The sequence below is a fragment of the Herpailurus yagouaroundi genome, unplaced genomic scaffold (assembly GCF_014898765.1).
Source record: "Herpailurus yagouaroundi ecotype Mexico unplaced genomic scaffold, PumYag 213, whole genome shotgun sequence".
NCBI classification, from domain to species: Eukaryota; Metazoa; Chordata; class Mammalia; order Carnivora; family Felidae; genus Herpailurus; species Herpailurus yagouaroundi.
The window spans coordinates 2,842,490-2,859,940 of record NW_024412444.1 but is presented as its reverse complement, the minus strand read 5'-3'; the positions used below and the strand labels follow the sequence as shown (position 1 = coordinate 2,859,940).

At 43.8% G+C, this 17,451-nt stretch overlaps 1 protein-coding gene across 5 annotated transcripts in view; it reads left to right on the top strand.

Annotated features, from left to right (window-relative positions):
• SLC25A26 (solute carrier family 25 member 26) overlaps positions 1–17,451 on the top strand; it is a 139,767-nt gene that overhangs the window by 120,702 nt on the left and 1,614 nt on the right. For 3 of the 5 annotated variants that reach the window (XM_040454501.1, XM_040454499.1, XM_040454497.1), the window contains 4 exons: positions 6,937–7,006; positions 13,168–13,232; positions 14,231–14,304; positions 15,795–15,888. In XM_040454501.1, coding sequence (XP_040310435.1) covers positions 6,937–7,006; positions 13,168–13,232; positions 14,231–14,304; positions 15,795–15,888 — 303 coding nt within the window. The remainder of the gene's footprint in view (positions 1–6,936; positions 7,007–13,167; positions 13,233–14,230; positions 14,305–15,794; positions 15,889–17,451) is intronic. The other 2 variants (XM_040454498.1, XM_040454500.1) reach the window with 2 other exon arrangements.

Genomic DNA, 17,451 nt, shown 5'->3' with positions numbered 1-17,451 from the left:
ATATTATTTTTGCAACTTTTCTGTAAGGGTAAAATTTCTTCGAAGTGAAGTATCTAAGCTCTTGGAAATATTTTGTAATCAAGCTATGTTATGGAAGCTTAATAAAAGTTATAGACACTAAGCTGTGAACCAGACTCCAGGCAGCTGTGAGGATAATAGTGAGCAAAGGAGATGTTTTGCTCTTATGGAGAATCTTGTAGTTCGCCATGAACATGCCTACCTGTTGTCACTTACCTTCCTAATCAGGAAACAACCATGTAAGCAACATTAAGAGTAATTTCTGCCTGTCTCATTACTTCCACTTGAAATTTCTCATTGACCTGAAATGGTAACAAATATGCATGGGTTCATCTGAAAATTTCAGTTTTTATTTGAAAAAGAAACAGGACATTGAATTGGGATAAATGAGCCAATATTAGGTAAAGGATGCCATCTGCTTTTTTAGTTTTACTTATTTTCGTTCGCATCCTCTATCATAGGAGTTGAGATTCCCAATACTATGGTTTTTCACATTTGGGCTCACTTTCTGCCCTCAACCCTACACTCCCTAGTCATTTATCTGCCTGCACGGTAACCATTAGACCTCCATGGAGGTGGAAGTACTTACTTAGGTTGAAAAATTATGGCAATTTAAGTGTTTTGGTGTTCAGATAGGTCCTTAAAAAAAATCCTCCATTACAAACCCACATTATTTGAACAACTTGTACAGACATCACAATATTTTAATAACTTACATATTGTAATGTAGTTGTATTAGAAGGTGAGCTGTGTATGGTAGTGAGGAATCTTACAATGATGCATATATATTATCTTGTCTACAAGACACATGGCTTTGCGGGGAGCCACCAACCAGCTTCAGCTGTCTTGCTTACTGTCTCTCTGACCTTTGGCCAATTCCTTACAGTCATTTAGCACCGCCCCCATACCTGTGTTTGCAGATCATAACATTTTCTAAAACTAAATAAGAAATATAAAATCTTTAGCATAGCTCCTGGAACATGCTAGGTGCTCAGCAAGTGGCAACTACTCTTGTCACCAGTAATCATTCCTACTGTTGCCTGCACTGTGTTTTTATTCCATTTTCCAGTCTACTCAAATTATTGAGAAGTCACTAGCAATAATATTTACGTTTCCACTGACTAACCTTTCCTGTCTTCCCAGCCAGTTTTTTGTGGATCTCAACCTCGTCGTCCCTGCACATTGATGAACAAATTTGTCATTTCACAGTACTTTGGTAATTCATATGCAGTACTTTCTACCAGTCAGGTTTTTGTTGTTACTAGTGGTGGTGGTGCTTAGGAATTTTAAAGTAGTTCCCAAGTGAAACATTTGTACATAAATTGATCTTTTTAGCTTGGTCTCAGTATTTTCCAAAGTTTCATTGTTGTTTTTTTTTTTCTTTTGAGACAATTCCTCATGAAAAAAAAAATGCACTCCTCTTATGTAAAGCAAGTTGTTTTGGGCAGTGACAGAGTTTGTTCATTCACTTGGGTATTTGAATAGCATTCCGGAAAAAATTATGGTCTGTATGTGGAAGTAAGGTGTCTTACAAATACCCTTCTGTTGTCCAGACAGCTCTAACTTGCAGGTTCAAGGCCTCTTCTTTCTATTCTGTACAAGAATGTCTCACCCGTTCCAGTTCTGCTGTTGTCTGTTTAAACGTTGGCTAGTTACTTAACTTCTCTGAGCCTCAACTTCCTTGTCTGTAAAATGAGGATAAAAAGGCACATCCCTCAGAAGAGTTGGAGGTAACGAGAGTTCATGTATGTAAAGTTCTCAGTGCGTGGAGCGTAAACAAGTTCCATGCAAGTGTTTGTAATTGTTCTTTCTGTCCTGTTCTGTGTCTGCCACTGAAACTTCTCACTGGATTCTAAACCCTCTGGCTCTAGAGATTTTTTTTTTTTTTTTTTTGCAAATACAAAATGATTTCTTTATATGTTCTTAGACTAAATTATTCTGGCCAGGTGATAATGGAAAGTTATGCTTATCTGTGGAGATTCTATTTTTAAATTGTGTCTTCAGCCATCTGAGTCTATTTTGGGCAAGTGCCCCCCCCCCCCCCCGCTGCCCCAACACAATTTTTTTCCTCCTAGATTAGAGCAGACAATTCTGTGAAGCCTTCTCCATCACCTGCCTTCTCTCTCTTAGAACCCTTTTCTGCCCACACTGTGCCCCTGTCAAATGTTAGACCTAGGGACTGCTCTTCTGTTTTCCTTTGAAAAAAGTGCCTGATAGCCAGTTGCTACTCCGTAAATGTTGAATTTATGAATTACATAACATTTTTGGTTTTTTTCCTTCTTCTGTATGACCTGTAATTCACATCTTATTATTTGTCCTTTATTAGTGGTTATAAAGTCAGCATTATTAGTGTATTTTCGGTTTGTTTTGAGTAAACTTCTGCTCTTTGGAGCTCTTGAAGATACCAGTAGATTAATTGAGGATGACCTTCAGTCATCACTAAAGTCCAATTTATGTTTAATTTTCCTGTTCTAAAAAGTCAGCAAATTAAATCATGGTGTTAAAACTGGCTTTTGCCTGATAAAATGCTCATTCTTCCACCTCTAAAGTAAAAAGATAATAGGGGCGCCTGGCTGGCTCAGTCGGTTAAGCGTCTGACTTCGGCTCAGGTCATGATCTCGCAGTTTGTGAGTTCGAGCCCCGCGTCAGGCTCTGTGCTGACAGCTCAGAGCCTGGAGCCTGCTTTGGATTCTGTTGTCTCTCTCTCTCTGCCCCTCCCCTGCTCACGGTCTGTCTCTGTCTCAAAAATAAGTAAACATTAAAAATTAAAAAAAAAAAAGATAATCTTTTTTTTGTTTCTTCTGCTGCCACCAGTGCTTGTATGAATTATGGAGAAAATAATGCTTTCCACAGAAGCACAGAGATATTCACAAACATTAAAGCATTTACTGGAAAAGTACCAAGTATTACACTCGGTGGCAAGGCTATCTTCAGAAAGCTACGTGTGATAAAATATTTTTTAGCGTCTCTGTTTCCATGAGAAGTTTACAAAAATCTATTTGACAGCTGTGCCCTTAGGCTAGTGAATTTAATAGATACACTTTTTAAGTAATCATTCTCATTAAGCGGAAGGAAATGTTGGGAGCCCTCCGATACCACACATTGTTATATATTTAATTAAGTAATTTGCATACTTAAGCATGTGACTTAAAAGTTGTTACCTGATTTCAGACTATATTACAAAGCTATAGTAATTAAAACAACAAGATATTGGCATAAAACCTGTGTGTGTGTGTGTGTGTGTGTGTGTAATTTATGACAAAGAAGGCAAGAATATACAATGGGGCAAGGACAGTGTCTTCAATAAATGGTGCTGGGAAAACTGGTTAGCCACATGCACAAGAATGAAACTGGACCACTTTCTTAAATCATACACAAAAATGAACTCAAAATGGATTAAGGACTTGAACATAAGGCCTGAAACCATAAGACTCCTAGAAGAAAATGTAAGCTCCTTTAACATAGATCTTGGCAGTGGTTTTTTGAATGTGACCCCAAAAGCAAAAGCAATAAAGGCAAATGTAAACAAGCGGGATTACATCAAACTAAAAAGATTCTGCAAGCAGAGGACATAGGCAACCTACTGAATAGGAGAAATTATTTGCAAATCAATTGTGTGTGTGAGCAGGGGAGGGGCAGAGAGAGAGGGAGAGACAGAATCTGAAGCAGGCTCCAGGCTCTGAGCTGTCCACAGAGACCCCAATGTGGGGCTTGAATTCATGAACTGCAAGATCATGACCTCAGCCAAAGTCAGATGCATAAGTGACTGAGCCACCCAGGCATCCTTGTATGTATGATCACTTTCATGTGGAGTCTAAAAAACATATATATATTCATAGGTATGGTGAACAGCTGGATGGTTGGTAGGGTTGGGGGATTACTGAATGAAAGGGATCCAGAGCATAAAAGAAAAAGAGCATAAATCACACATAAAAATTGTTGAAATTGACCAAATAGGGCCATATATGTCTTTATTTATTTATATGGCATCTTCCCCATTTCTGTAGCAGCCTTCTCAATATTCTAGATACAACATCACTGGGGAAGTATTGAGAGTAGGAAATTAGTACCAACTTTGGTGTTTTTCTTTCAATTGTGATATATTTGATTGTCTCTAAAAATGTCATGCCACCATCACTTGGTCATTTATATTATTCTAATTATTTTAATAAATATATTCAAGAAATCTTTTTTCTAATATTTGTCATCATTACTGAATTGCATACCAGTAGGTTAGAGTTCCTACCCAGTGCATTAAGGCAAGAAAAAGAAATAGAAGGCAGTAATCCATATTGGAAAGAAGAAGTGAAATTATGTTTATTCACAGATGATACAATAATGGATGTAGAAAATTTGAGGAAATCTACAGAGAAGCTATTAGAATGGATAAATTTAGCAAGGTGGCAGTATACAAAATCACTACATAAAAATCAATTTATTTCTACATATTAGCAGCAATCAGAAGCTGAAGTTCCTAAGGCAGTGCCATTTACAAGAGTGTCAAAACATTAAATACTTACGGATACTTGGGGATAAACCTCAAAATACAAGTCCAAAACATATATACTGAAAATTATAAAAACACTTTTGAGAGAAAATAATGGAGACATAAGTAAATGGAGAGATATGCCATAAATATTTATGGTCAGAAACTCACTTTTACCAATACCTCCATTCTCCAAAATGATCTGTATATTTAATGCAATTCAGTTCCAAATCTCAGCAGACTGTTTTGTAGAAATTGATAAGCTGATTCTCAAATTCATATGGAAATGTAAAGAACCTGGAATAATAAGAACAGTTTTGAAAAAGAACAATACTGGAGAGTATTCCGTGATCTCAAGATTTACTGAACACCTCTAGTAGTAAAGTTAGTATCCAGTTGGTGTTAAAATAGATCTATAGATTGGAGCAGAATACAGTCTAGAAGTAGACTCACACATAAACGGACAACAGATTTTTGAAAAAAGTGGGAAATGAGTTAATTGGAGAAAGGATAGGCTTCTTGCTGGAACAATTAAATACTCATAGGTTAAAAACATAACAAAGGAACCTCAATCCTTACCTTGCAGCGTACATAAAAACTAACTCAAAATGAATGGTAGATCTAAAAGTAAAACCTAAAGACCAAACATTTCTAGGAGAAAACATAGGTGAAGTATCTTTGTGGCCTGAGTTAGACAAAGATTTCTTATATGTGTCACCAAAACGTGATCTAGGTCTAGGAGAAAATATTTGCAAATGACTTTTATCTGGAATGTATAAAGAACTCTGAAAACTCAGTAATTAAAAAACCCACACAATTCACTGAAAATGTGCAAAACATTTGAACAGACACTTCACGAAAGGAGATTGAGGGGTGGCATAAATGTACATGAAAAGAAGCTCAACATCATTAGTCATTGGGAAAATATGAATTAAGACTACAGTGACATACTTCTTAAAATTTTAAAGTACCAGTAATACTGTGGGTAAGGATGTGGAGAAATTGGAACTGGTCAGAATGTAAAATGGTACAAGCAACTTGGAAAGTGATTTTGTAGTTTCTTAGCATGTTAAACGTATTCTTAGAATGAGATCCAGCTATTGTACCCCTGAGTATTTCCCCAGGAGAAATGAAGGCATGTGTCTGTATAGAGCCATACCTATAAATGTAGGGCTTTTATTTTAGCCATCATAATGGCTTTATTTATAATAGCTAACAGTTACAAAAATCCCAAATGTGCTTCAGTAAGCAGAAACCTATTGTAGCTATATAATGCAATATTATTTAGGAGTTAAACAGGAATGAAGTATTGATGTACACAATAACATGGATGAATCTTACAAAAATTCTGAAGATAAGAATCCAGGTTAAAAAAAAAAATGAATGTCCAATTACCTTTACATAAAATTCCAGAAAAAGCAAACTAATCTAGAACGACATCACATTGTGTAGGGGGTGGCAAGGAAAGTCAGGAAAGAGGAATGGCAGAGAAAGCTTTTGGGGGTGATGGACATATTCACTATCTAATTATGGCAGTGTGTGTGTGCGCACATGTGCGTGTCAGAGAAAGAAAACAAGTTGCATACTGTAAATATGTGTAGCTTGTTGGATACCTACTTAAAACTCAGTAAAGTAAAACAAAAGCAAAAAGAAAGAACAGAATGCAGGCTGTGCTGTTACAAAGCCTAAGTAAAAGGCAGGTAGTAAGTAACAGGGCCCAACTGTTAAGGTTGTTGTGAGGAGTATTAACACATGTTCAGAGATGAGACCAGTGCCTGATTCATCCGATGTGTGTTCTCCATCCGATGTGACTGCATCTTGTCTCTACTGGCTCATCAGCTCTTGGTGAGCAAGGCACCATGTCTCTGCCATCATTTTGCCTAGTTTGAAACTTGGAATGAGTGTTTATTTGTATAATCTTCAATTTATTTCATGAAAAGTGCAAAAAATGTTTTGATGAATTTAAAATCCCTGCATAAGTAACAATTCACATCCTTCAGACATGGGCAATATGGATAAAGACTGAGAGAAAAACCCGGAGGAATATGGCAGACAGACACTGCTGTGGACTCATTTGTGAATTATGTTATTTATATGTTGAGAATCAGAGGGTAAATATTTAAAATGTTACCTTGTCTTAGAGATCGATCTTTATTTTTATTGGTACTCGTATACACAAATGTGTGTAGATCATGCACATTTCCTGAAAATTGTTTCCTTTGAGCACTCAAGTGTAGCTGTCACCCTTTTTCTTTGACTTTTTTTTTTTTTAGAATGCAGTTAAGTCCTTGGGAAAATCGCTTATGTCATCAGTAAGGAATGTCACCAAAATAGCTTCTCACTTAAGTTCCCATCCCCAGAGCTAACCCACGGGAGGGTCTGATAAATTCAAATATTTAATAACTTGTCTTTTTCTTTCTCCTTAAACACAGGCCCTCTGGTCCTGGAGGCAGGATCACGTGGTGGATTGTTGGCAGTCAGCAGTCTGTGGAGCTTTTGCAGGTGCAAGGGATTATATTATACTGGGAAAGACCAAAGGGGGGAGAAAAATGTGAAAATATTAACTATGCAAAAACAACATTCTTTAGAAATTCCAGATTGTTTAGATGAAGAGAGTTCCACTAGTTGTTTGAGAAAAGAGAGTGACTTCGGGGGCGGGGTGGAAACAAACCCTGCTAAAAAGGTGTCTGCTTGACAGACAACCAATTTGTTTTTGACAAATTTTTCTTTCTCTTTTTATCTTTATTAAAGCCTTCACTCAGGCCCTTGGATTATCTCAAAGATGATTTATAAAGTCCTCTCTGGGAAGAGACTTGTGTGCAGCTGTCTGCCTTGAGCAGTGCTTTGGGGGTTTCACTGATTCCTGCAGAAGGCAATGATTCACGGTTCGTGTGACATGTTTGACAGCACCACAGATTAACTAGTGTCAGGAGGGCCGAGGCTGCTCAGCAAACTTACCGAAGGCTCAACTGCTCTGTGGAGAAAATACGGAGATCTAAACATCTGGCCATTTTCCAGGCATTAAACCAAGAGCAAAGTGACAGTGTGCAATAATAGTGTGTTATCCATCACTAAGTCACGTGAATTTTCCAGTGAGGCTGTAATGAGGACTCGGGTGCTTTACAGAATTGAAGAAGTGATAGGCTTAGCAGTCTAAGAGAGAAGTGCATCTTGCTGTTGCACATAAAGGTGAATTAGAATTACGGTTGAAAGAAAGCAAAGTGGAGATGCGCCAGAAAACGTAAACTGCTAGTTTTGATGTGTAGCCGGTAAAGAGATAAGTAGTTTTAGGATGTCAGCTTTATTAGGAAATGATTCTTTTGCCATTTGTGTAATGGTTGTTGGATTGGGTTTTGGTTGTGGTGATTAGGAAAACAGAAAGCATGTATTTCATAGGATTCTTTATTAATAATTGGACCCATTTGACGTGTAGAATTGATAATCAAAAATAAGAATCTTACCTCTAGACATGAAACCGCCTCAAATGGATTATGATGGGTAATTGTTTCCACATGACCCTTCGTCATTAGCTGTGTTAAATGACTAGGTGGTCTTGATTCACTTTCCGGAGGTCAAGAGTCTTTACTCCCCAGTCCTTAAGTGAAATGTGTGGGGTTTTTTTGACTCCCTCCAGGGGACAAAGTAAGCATTATGGAACTTTGGTCATCCTGGATAAGGAAGGGCACTTCTTAAATTTCGCGCTTCCATAAAACCTCCACGTGTTGAAGTAAGAAGGGTATATTCTCCGGTCCCATTTCCGAAGTAGCCCATTCAAAGATTTGCTTACAAATGCACTGTTTCTAGTAAGGAAATTTACATTCACTACAATGCCTTTTTCCAAATAATGCTTTGTAATGAGTGCTAAGCAGTTAGATTAGTCAGAAGCGGGGAGGGAAGAACTAGTTATCAGCCATCCGCTGTGCGGTAGGATCCTTTCGGCCGGGCCCTTTCAGTCTGGGGGCTCCCCGGCGGAGTGTGGCCCAGCAGTCCTGTGCTCCGGTGACTGATGGACGCTTCATTGTGAAGCAGGGAAGGGACTTGGCCGGAGCAACATACCTGGTGTGGGCCAGCTTGCTGGACGTAAGAGAATTGTCAGGTCTCAGTTCTGCCCCCAGTTCCCTTCCTGTTACAGACGCGCCCCTCCCGGCCTTAGCGGGGGGATTACGGCAGGGCTAGGTGAGATCACGTGGGTATTAGTACTTGTGATCTATGACACCGAGCTGATTGATGAGAGGTATTATTTCTACTGCAGTAGAAACACCCAATACCCAGAAAATGAAAAGCTGTCATCACATCGATTCCTATTCACCACTGCATTGAGAGAATAATATGTTGATAGAGTTTCTATACATAATTATCTCTAATAGCATGTGGATTTAAAAACTCCTCCAATTCAGTTGCCTTATTTCTTCTGCTGAGGTTCTGTAAGTGAAGGACTTTGTCAGGTTCTGCAAAAATCCAACGAGGGTAGATCCACATGCGTTTCTTTCCAGAAGGTAAAATGAGTGTATTTTTGTTTATATCTCTTTTGTTTTGAAATTTCAGTTGGTGTGCTGTGACAGATACAGTTACTATTTTAAAAACTTTGTGAAAGATAAACATCATTTAAAAAGTACCGTAACTTGCGAAGAAGCGATCCCCTGTAGGAGTCTGTTGTGACATGGTGCATTGCACACCACAGAGGGATGAATAACGCCTGGTCGCCCGGGGCCGCCCCTTGCAGGCCTGCGCGCTCAGACTCCCCAGCCTCACGCGGCCACAAAAGCAGTGATGTGAGACTTGCCCGTAAGTCAGAAATTGGATTACTCCTCCTTGGGCACGTTTCTGGTTTTAAACTGGTTAAATCATCACGGATGAACCCTCTGGCCCATGTTTGGCGCTCTTCTGTGCCCGTGCTTGTTGTATAAACTACTTGGCACAAATATCCAAAAATGTCCCTTGAGATTGGAGGTGTTGATGGCTTGTCATGCCAGAAATTCCCTTGGCTTGTGGTCAGGGGTTAAACGAGGGGAAAAAAAGGACTTTGCCAACTTCCTCCCTTCAAGTTAACTTCTAAACATACAGCCATAATTCAGTCTAAGTAATTATGACATTTGCTACTCTAGTGATACGTGCTTTGATAATCTAGTGTTCTTTGGTCAGTTTCTCATAATTAACATCTACTTCCATTTTCTAAGAGAGAAGGAGTGAGACTGACAGGGTCGGAGGGAAGGAAAGAGAGAGCTTCCCATGGCTTGAAATCCCAGAATAGGGTGAAGGATTTGTCTGGGTAAGACATGGGAAGGCATGACGCCAGCTTTAAACAGAAACACCCTTCTGTTGTCGTCGAAGCCCTCCGTGTCTGGCCACTTGTTTGGAGAGCATATGCAAAGGAGGTGCGTGGACGTGCTGTTCTCGCTGTGAGCCTCATCAGGAGATGGGAGGCCGGCCGGGAAGGGACAGCGCATGGCGGCCCTGCGCAGTCCTGTCCCCACCACCGCCTTCACAGCTTGTTGTGAGGAAGGTGGCCCCTTTGTCCAGAGTGCTAAAGAATCTGCAGTTGTTCAAGGACACGCGACATGTCATTTCACTGTAAACGTCCCGTTTCCCGCGAACCTGGTGCCTGAAAGCAGTTAGCCCGACATCCTGTAAAAGTCTAACTCTAGTGGAGCCCGTAGAAAATGGTTTCATGCGTGGTGTGCTGCACCAAGTAATTATTTCCTGTCTAATATGTTAGCATGTTCCTTGTATTTATTACCAGCAGTTTACAGTTCCCTTAAGTAAAATGTAGAAAATAACTACATTTTAACTAAAAGCATAGGTCCCCAGTGCCCTCCCTGTTGTGACCCGTCATTCCGTTACGCGATCTTCACAGGGCCTTCTTTGCAGCCTCATTAGAAATATTGTGAGGGCTGTGTATCACAGCAGTCGTTGACATTTGAAGACATTAAAATTGGTTTAATAATTTGCATAAAATACAGGTACCATCGTGGCTGTAAAATTAGGAGCCATTTAAGCATATTGTTGGTTTTTGTCTTTGACTTCTCTTCGTATTACCTGTATCAAGCAGCAGTCTCTGGGAATATGTCACCAAGCACCCAAAGTCGAGGGGCAGGGACCTTCTCACAGCCAAGACGAGCTTGACGCACAGTACCTGCATTTACTAGAAGGCAAGGAGTTTTCAGTGTAAGTGACTCAGGAGAGCTTGAGTCGTCAGACAGGGGGCGAGCGAGGTCCTTCCCAACTTTTAGGTCTTTGAAGTTGGTTTAGGAAACTTTGTGAACATTTTCATTTTTTTTTTTTCAACATTTATTTATTTTTGGGACAGAGAGAGACAGAGCATGAATGGGGGAGGGGCAGAGAGAGAGAGAGACAGAGAATCGGAAACAGGCTCCAGGCTCTGAGCCATCAGCCCAGAGCCTGACGCGGGGCTCGAACTCACGGACCGCGAGATCGTGACCTGGCTGAAGTCGGACGCCCAACCGACTGCGCCACCCAGGCGCCCCTGTGAACATTTTCAAATAGGATAATGGTGTATGCACTTCAGAGTTTTAACACTCGGATGCGATTTAGTGTCTTACCACACATGAGACTGATTACATAGTGAAAGAGCCCTACTTGTGGAGCTGAGATGCACGTGCCTTTGAGTCCCAGCTCCATACTACTGTGTGGCCCTGAGCAAGCTGTCTGTAAAATGGGATAGTAAGACCCATGCAAATGAAACAATTAGTGGCCATACCTAGTACAGGCGCAGCATGCCAGGTACAGAGTAAGCACAAATATTGGCTCCGAGCTTCCCCTCCCTCCTCTCTTTCAGAGGACGGGTTGGAATCTTGGGTTTATAAGACCCTTGTCTAGGGTACCCAGCAAGCGTTTGTGAGTGTCTGCTGTGTGTGGGGGGGCTAGAGACATGAAGGAAAATCGCACATTATCTCTTCCCATGCAGAAAAGACCCAGTTCCTAGCCAGTTCCTTTGAGCTCTGGTGTGCACCAGGCACTGTCCTAGACACTTCGCACAGACCCACGTAGTCCTAGATCCTGCTGCTGTCTGTGTCTTAGAGACGAGCAAACCGAGGCCACCATGCACCCAGTGGCTGTGAGCCCACATTCTGGAGTCAGTAAAGTTCAGGTCTTAGCTCTTCACTAAGTAAAACCTTCTGTGAGTTCTAGAACCTCTCTGAACTTCAGTTTCCCCACCCATAGTGGGAGGTTGCAGCGACAGAAGTACCTGTCTCCGGTGCTTGACCTAGAGAGTAAGTGTGGTCCCTAAGGCCAGTCCGCTAGTAGAGTAGGGATTTAGTTTAAGGCTTGGTCTTTCTGACTCTGAAAGAGTCTTTCAGACTGGGCCCTGCTAACTCTTGCAGCCAGAGAGGGAAACGAAGTCGATTTGGGGTGGGGGGTTTGGACAGTACAGGTCGCCTGAAGTTGAATAAAGTACTACCTACATTTCAGGCAGCTTTTCAATCTGGAAAAAAGTGTTTCACCTGTTTGTAACACAGAAGTGGCTACAGCAAAAGGGGACTCTAATATTCGTGTAATTGGTAATATTCAGTCCTCAGATACGTGTCCTTTGTGGATAATCAAATACGGAACATAAAAGCACAAATGGATACATCTTTCAAAATGTCATTGTCCTAATACATGCTACCGAAGGGAGGAGGTTCCGTGAGGATCCTATTTCAGCAACATGTTTAGAAAGATATTTGGCAGAGATCAAATGACCTTCACAATTGTCCCCATGCCACAAAATTCAGAGGGGGAGGTGCTATTTCTGGAGCATCCTTCATGCATGTGCTCTGTTCACCTAGCTCACGTAAGCTGAATCTTTAGAAAACCCTTTTGTGTTTATTAATTCTGTCTCCTTAGGGCCTCTTCAGCTTTAAAATACATCTTTGTATTTCTCTTAATAAAATATCGACATCATCTACTGTGGTTTCTGTTGAAAAAAAAATCCTCCAATTCCTCTGTCCACAGATATGGATATTAAAATAATCAGTTTGGCAGTCATGGTATTCCATGGAAGAGAAGGTGGGAAGGAAGCTGTAGGAGGATTGCCTGTTGAATCAGCACCTACTGACAGGATGCAGAAAGGGCTAGAAATGTCATTACTCTGCTTGGCCCGTTATCTGAAGCCTGGAGATACAGAAAGCTTTACTCTTATAACTCAGAAGAATTTAGCCATTAATACCAAGAGTCCCTACAGCAATCTGCATACCTCTGTTTGCCCATTTTGTCTGAGACCAGAAAAGATAGAGGCGTTTCAGAGTCCCATTAAACAAGAGTGTTCTGTAGAAGGTGGGGGCCCCGTGAGAAGCGCAGCGAGTGGCGAGCCTCTCATACTGACGGCGGGTGTGTGAACACAGGCACACAACCGTATGCACACGTAGGTCTGCTGCTGCACCCACGAGCAAGGTGAATTATGGGGCCTTGTTTTTGTTTTTATCACTGAGCGTGTAGAGCGTTCTCCTGTCACCTCTCTTATGTGTGGTTCAGCCTCACTGCAAAAGCAGTGGAGCGTGTGCAGTTTGCACGCGTGCATCCTCTTCTGGAATCAGTCAGGTGGACACAATGACAAGGAAGTGATTTGGGCAGAGCTTCGAGGGATTAGAAAGTACAAGTTCTGCCATCCATGTAACACAGTTAACAATACCTCCTTTGCGTGCCGGGTATTTTTATACGCACAGGTGGATTTGCAGCTGTGGTCACCACGCCTCTGGATGTGGCAAAAACAAGGATCATGTTGGCAAAGGTGAGTGTAAAATGTAACACAGACACAGCAGATGTTTGTGTGTATTAGCACCAGGGCTCACGTGTATGTAAGTGGCCAAGAGCGGGGTAACCCTGATCTAGAACAGCAGCCTTACGCTGCCCTGCCGAGGCACGAATGACTGATGTTGACGGCACAGTGTCCATAGTCGTCACTATGACCAGTGTCGCCACAGCTTTTGACCTTTAGGAAAACATTCTCACTGATGTTCTATGAGACGCATCAGAGCTGGGCCTCTGCCTGGTAATACTGCTTTCCAGTGACCTCTGTTTTTACGGGCGACAGACCTGAGGCTCCCAGAGTTGACTGGCTTCACGCCAATGCCGCAGGTAAGCTAGAGGCTCTGAACTCAGATGATGCTTGGCCTTACCCGTCTGGATCAGGACAGTTGTCAGAATTGTTTGAAAAGTTTTCATTGAAAAGAAACATTGTTAGAAAGCAGTCTGGACCGAGGTTCATGGAATGCCATGCACATAACCTGTCTGGGGCCAAACAATAGAAAAGAAAGAGGCACACATACCCTTAGGGAAAAGTGCAGCCATAAGGGCGGAAATCTAGTATGGAGGTTGACAGGGCCAAACCTGAGTATCGGTCCTGTTTTAAATTGAACTTGCTAGTACTCTTCGTTAAATGTGGTCATTAGCTGCTCCGGTAAGTTCATAATCGGGCCACTTATACTGATATTCCCCTCTCTTCTCAGGTAAGTTACTGTTGCTTTCTTTTTCCTGTCAAACAGTTGTTGGTGAGTTATCTAGATGAGGCCTGGCTCCAACCTAGAAATGCAGCTTCCTGTCAGTCAGTGCCTACCTGTGGGCTTGAGTGGAGGGGCTTCTGGTCTGGTGAGGTCCTGGGGTCCTGATTGCAAAGAAGCTCCCCAGTCTACTTCAGACTGTCCTAGAAGACACTGGTTGGGGGCCAGGCATCTGAGGACGTCATTTGGGGGATTTCGTACGATAATGGCCTGTTGTCCTGTCGTGCAGGTTGGTTCCAGCGCCGCTAGTGGGAATGTGCTCTCTGCCCTGCACGGGGTCTGGCGGACACAGGGGCTGGCGGGGTAAGTGCAAGATGGAATGTTCGACTGCCTTCCTGCCTCTCTTCCCAGCTCTTCCTCCTTTAGCCTGAGCAGGAACCACTCTGCATCCTTCTGCCCGTCCTGGTCGGGTCTCTGTTCACATTGCACAAAACCCGTTTGATGGTGCCTCTGTGAGATGACAGTGTGCCCTTGAGTCGATGCGGCATCTAGCAAGTGATTGCCGGCCTTGGCTATCTTGATAGCGGAGCGCCTCGGCAGGCTCGGCCCCCTCTCGGTTCTGGGCTGCAGCTCTGAGCAGATGGGCTCAGGTGATGCAGGAATGCACGTGAGCCAGCGTAACATTTAGAAGAAAGCAGTTGGGGTTGGGGCTACTTTTAACTGCTGTCAGTCACAAATTACTTTCAGTGCCCCAGGGTGTGGCTCCTTACTTGCAACCCTCTCTCTTTTCCCCTTAGTGCCTCACCCTGCAAGCATCACGTCCTAAGATGGCTTCCCTTGCAAAGCTTGCTTTCATCTTGCTTTTGCAGTCTGTAAACATGTCTAAACGTTGGGATCCGTACAGTCTGTGAAATTACCGTGTTCTCTTTGGAATGACCTACGAGGGGTTTTCCTGAGAGAGCACAGCTTGCGGCCGCCTCTTGCAGGGCCAGGAGTGAGCCTGTTGACAGGGTGTGGCCGGTGGGGACAGCCCATCCGTGGCAGCGCCACCTCCTCATTGTAGTGCCATGTGGGTGACTCTATCTGATCGCCGTGTTGTGTGCATTCGACAGGCTTTTCTTTCGGCTAGTTGATAGTTGAGGAAAGTGGGGCACATAGGTCAGGCCCCAGGTAAGGTTTTTGCAGGAGAACGGCCCCTTTCTCTTCAAAATTTGCAACCGTTAGTTGCAAAAGTAGGTCCTGTTGGGTGGTTTTTTGTATGTGGTGGCCCTGAGGGACCGATGCTGGTTGCCTGACAGACTTCCGGGTTCTGAGAGGAGGACTGGGTTTACCAGAAAGGAACGCTTGAGGGCGACCAAGGGCATGGCAGAGCGGTGGCTTGTGCGCCACAGGCCGGCCGTTTACAGCTAACGTGGCGTGAGGAGGGGAGAACGCGATTGCTCGCGGCGCAGACGCCCCGGTCCCGACACACATCTCACACGGACACCCAAGTGGCGTGGGAGGAGAAAGCTCTGGAGCAGCCTTTCAGTTAGCGGGTGAAAGATTCTCAGGGTTCCGGGTAGTTGTGGGCCACACAGAGATGGTGCTCGCAATGGCTCTGTTGAATCTAAAGTCACAGCGCTCGATTTCACTGCCCCGCTTTGTTTTCCGTGTGGCTCACACTGGATTCTGTGGCAACCGCTGGTCACACCTCTGCTGTGTGGAGTTGGTATCGAGCTGCAGGTGCGTCCGCCTTTCTTGAGAAAGCGGTGACATGTGGGTGTGGTGTGGTCGGCAAAACCCTGGCCACCGGGAGCCTGAGAGGCAGGAGCTCCCGTGCGCAGATGACTGAAACGAATCCCTCCCTGTCCCAGTGCTGGTGTCTACTTGCTGTCATGTGACCCAGCAGCGCCAGAATTCTGGCAGAGGATGGGTGTCGCGAGCCTTCCTTTCCGGGGCCCTGGAAAGGTAATTTGGAATTTTGCTTACTTCTTAAGCCTTGGGCTCTCATTAGCATACACACCGTGGTCCTTGGCAGCCCGTTTCAAGCAGCCACGCTCGTCATTTAAGAAATGATAGTTTTATTAGCTTCCTAGTAAGACGATAGAAGGCAACGAATAATTAGACAAAAGATTTTAACTGAACGCAAACAAAGCAAATCCCTGCCCACGTGCGCGGCTGCCCTCCCAGCGGCCCTGGGCGTCCTCAGCCCCGACGGGGTCTCGGCCTGCCTCTTCTGTCCGGCTCCGACACAGCCCTGCGGGCCCTTCCTGCTGCCTCTGAACACACCTGCTGCGTTCCTGAGTGTTCTGGATCCTGGCAGGTAGCTTCCCTGGCGGCCGTGAGGCCCTGCTGGCATCTCAGGGTGAAGTGGGGGCGCTTTTTGATCTCTGTGTCGGTTCACACAGGGGAAGGCTGTGTTCTGGCACAGACTTGGAATATAGGCTCTAGGGCAAACTGGTTTCTCCAAAATAAAAACACCACATGCTCATTCAGTCCAACAGCCGGAAAGTAGACGGGACGCCCGTTTGTGCCGCATCGTTCATTCCTACTCGTCCTGTTAATAAGCAGCCGGCTTTTCGTGTTTCCTGACTGTACCCTTCATGTCTTAACTGCTGCTGCCCCGTGTGCACCCCCTCCGAGCCCCGTGCTCTGCCCAGTACGTTTGTTACCTCGTTTGATCTGTGGTCCCCAGAACACAGCCACGCTCCACTCAAGTCTCTGCCTCCTCATCTGGTTGGGGCGCTCACTGTACAAATTACTTTGCTTTAAGGCTATAATTATGTTAATGGATTCAATTGTCATCTGGTGAGACCACAAACTGCTTCCATCTGCCTCTTGCCAGAAGCAGGTGAGTTCATTAGCAGCAAAAGCTGCACCAAGACACGGGTTTCAGAAGTCAGATCGTGAGGGAGGATATCGTGGCCTAAGTGGTCTCCTATCTCAGCTTCTGCTGACCTCCCTCCCGGCACCCTTCTCTTTGTAGGCGGGGCGACAGGAGTAATCCCTGTTTGGGGCCACAAGGTCCCAGTGGCCTCCGTGTGGTAATGGAGGAGTTTTGTCTTCACCTACCACCTTCTGCAAGAACGATCTGCATCATGCTGAGGCAGACAGCTTTTTTCCTTGTATAGTTTTCATGGCTGCTTCTAGAGAAGGGGTTCTCGTTTCATCTGTGGGATTTTACTTCATGATTTAAATCCTTACTCAGCTAACAAAAGTAAGGGCCCCCTAATGCTCAGTCCCATTTTCCTCAGAAGTGCTAAGCACGCCATTCAGAGGGCAGGCCAACTGACCTCTCCCAGCAGGTGTGCAGAAACCAGGCGGTGGGGGCTTTGTCTACTGTCCACCGTCTTGGCCAGTCACCATTGTCCACCATTGTGGACATTTTTTCCTGTTTAAAAGGTTATGTCCTTTTCACATAACCTGACCTGTATGTTCGGGCCCTGACCTGGGCCCGAGCCAAAGTCTTCTCACTAGAAGTCTGCTAGTTCTGATTTTTTCTGCTTACAAAAGTAAATGCTTTTGGTAAGA